This window comes from Neophocaena asiaeorientalis, unplaced genomic scaffold, assembly GCF_003031525.2.
Source record: "Neophocaena asiaeorientalis asiaeorientalis breed wild unplaced genomic scaffold, Neophocaena_asiaeorientalis_V1.1 scaffold964, whole genome shotgun sequence".
In the NCBI taxonomy this organism is placed as follows: domain Eukaryota; kingdom Metazoa; phylum Chordata; class Mammalia; order Artiodactyla; family Phocoenidae; genus Neophocaena; species Neophocaena asiaeorientalis.
In genome coordinates this window covers 109900-112440 of record NW_020175787.1, presented here as the reverse complement: position 1 = coordinate 112440, position 2541 = coordinate 109900, and the positions used below count along the sequence as shown (strand labels likewise).

General features: G+C 60.2%; 1 protein-coding gene across 1 annotated transcript in view; it reads right to left on the bottom strand.

Moving 5' to 3' along the window:
- SLC6A7 (solute carrier family 6 member 7) overlaps positions 1 to 2541 on the bottom strand; it is a 22501-nt gene that overhangs the window by 4626 nt on the left and 15334 nt on the right. The window contains exons 10-13 of the mRNA XM_024732250.1: positions 2395 to 2526; positions 1804 to 1903; positions 1528 to 1628; positions 813 to 980 (exon numbers count right to left, since the gene is read on the bottom strand). Coding sequence (XP_024588018.1) covers positions 813 to 980; positions 1528 to 1628; positions 1804 to 1903; positions 2395 to 2526 — 501 coding nt within the window. The remainder of the gene's footprint in view (positions 1 to 812; positions 981 to 1527; positions 1629 to 1803; positions 1904 to 2394; positions 2527 to 2541) is intronic.

The window sequence follows — 2541 nt, the reverse complement described above, 5'->3', positions numbered from 1 at the left end:
AGGGAAAGTGGGGGGCGGGGGGGGGGGGGTAGTGGGATGAATTGGGAGATTGGGATTGACGTATATACACTAATAGGTATGAAATAGATAACTAGTAAGAACCTGCTCTATAAAAAATAAATAAAATTAGATTAAAAAATTAAAAAAAAAACGAAGTGGAGGGCTCAGTGTGCAGAGGGCACTTGAGGCTCAGAGAGGGGCGGGATCTCCAGCAGCTGCACAGCATCCCAGCATGTCCACTGGCCCACAAAGGGTCCCTATTCCCCTCTTCCGAGCCTGCAGAATCCCATACCAAACAGCTTGCACTCTGTATGCTTTCTGGGTCTCTCCACAAAGCCTGGCCATGGGCAGGGCTCCCCGTCACCGGAGGAGGGTGACAGCCCACCCCTGGGGTCCTTCAGTGTTGCCTCTGACCCTGAGTTCCACAGCGAAGCTAGCAACCTGAGTTCAAGTCCTGACCCCTGCCCAACTCACCATGGACCTTGGATAAGACCCTTGTCCTTTCAGGTTCCCCCAAGACACGTGGGCAGTGGCCAGTATCCGTGGTCTGTGCCCCTCCCCTGCCAGGGGCCCCAGGTGGTGGGAGGGGCCACAGGATAGGACTCTGGCCCCAGAGCCTGCCACAGACCAAGCAGATCTGAGCTGATTCATAGCCCAGGCTACTGGTTAGAAAAATATGCTCTTCCCAGTTAAAAGAATCCTGCAGGCTCTGGAAAAGGTGTTGGAGCAGACGTTTTCTCTTCTGGAGGTTGGGCCCAGGGCAGGGCCACAGGTCAGGGGGCTGGGAGCAGGCAGGGGCGGGGCAGACTCACCTCCCAGAGCGAGCCCTCCTCTCGAAGCACAGCCACCAGCATGCCGGCTGGGATCATGAAGCAGGACAGCAGGCCCATCAGGATGCCCAGCAGCTCCGCCCAGGCTGGGAAGCGGTAGCTGCCATATTCTGAGGGCTGGTACTTGACGATGCTATACACCAGCAGGGCCTGCAGGTGGGGGGCTCCCAGCATCAAAGTGGGCCTCGGGCATGGCCCAGGGCTTGGGATAGCCCAGGTCTGAGCTACCTTAAAGCCTGAGATAGCTCAGCCCAGAACCACCCAGTTTCTGAGACAGCCCAGTCCTAAGCTGTACCAGAACCTAGATGGTCCATCTTTAGAGCCTTTGCAAGTCCTCAGACAGCCCTGCCCCAAGCTGACCCAACGCCAAGACCTGAGACAGCCCAGCTCTGAGGCGCCCTAATTCCTGAGACGGGCTACCCCTGAGCTGCTCTGACCCCAGCCTTAAGGCTCTGAGGCCTGAGAAAGCCCCGCTCATTTTGCCAACCGAACACAGGACCGGCCTCAGCACAGCTACAAAAGCTGGGGGCATCAAGGGGGAGGGGAGTAGACCAGGATCCCGGTGCCCGCCCCACCTCTCAGCCCTGACAGAGGTCCACTATGGGCCAGGGCAGTCCTACCAGACTGAACGCCCAGAGGGGCCCTGCTCTGAGCCCTGAGTCCCCAGCCAGCAGCCCTCCCTCCCACCCCCGGTTACCAGGAGCGTGGCCGGGGACAGGAACAGCCAGCAGGCCCTGAAGTAGAGGCCCGGCTTGAAGCCCAGCATCATGTGGATATCCCGGCAGAAGCTCTGGATGCCTGCACAGGGGAGGGAGGAGCACGGTCCCAGCCGCAGCCCCACAGGCGCCAGCAGCCCCTCCTCCACTCCAGCTGCCCCCACTGGAAACCCTGGCCCTCGGGACCAGGAACCCAGTGCAGACTCCCGCTCTCCCACGGTGGGGAGCCTGACTCCACCTCCCATGGCCCCGCTCACCATACACCCGGGTGACAGCGAGGCACGTGGTGATCACCGCCACCATTAGCCCGAAGCTGGCGCTGTAGTCGTCCAGAAGGACCAGCCAGTACATGCCCCCCTGGAACACAAGTCGCAGCTCTGGGGTCCCCTTATCCCAGCCTCTCTCCCTGATGCCACCCCTTCCCCAGGCAGGAAGTGAGCAGGAAGCAGCCAGACCGGCAGGGAGGGCAAGACGATGACAGCGTGACTGCGGTCTGCCTACCGAGCCCTTTATACACATCATCTGATTTGAGTCTCACAACAAGCCTAGATGTAGACCCCATTTTATCAGTGGGAAAACAGCCTCAGGGGGGTGAAACCACTTGTCCTGAGGTCGCTTAGCAAATGCAGGAGCGAGGCTTGAACCCAGGTCTTTCAGACTCCAAAGTCAGGACTCTGGGTCACAGGCCAAGCTGCCCCTGGGAGAGAGGGCCTGGGGCGGACTAGGTTCCTCCCAAGGAGGAAGAAGCAGGTAGTTCGGGGAGTGCTTGGCCTGGCCACAGACAGTGCCGCAGGTGTCTGCCCCAGCCTCGCCCACCAGCTGCCCGCCCACCCCGCAGCGCCACTCACATCCGTGGTGAGGACCAGCCCCATCAGGTACATGGCCACACAGATGAGCCCTGAGAACACAGCCTTCTTGGGCCGCAGGTAATACGGGAACTCATCTGTAACAGCTGTCACGATGGTCTCCAGGAAGGCAAACTGGGGGGGGGGGGG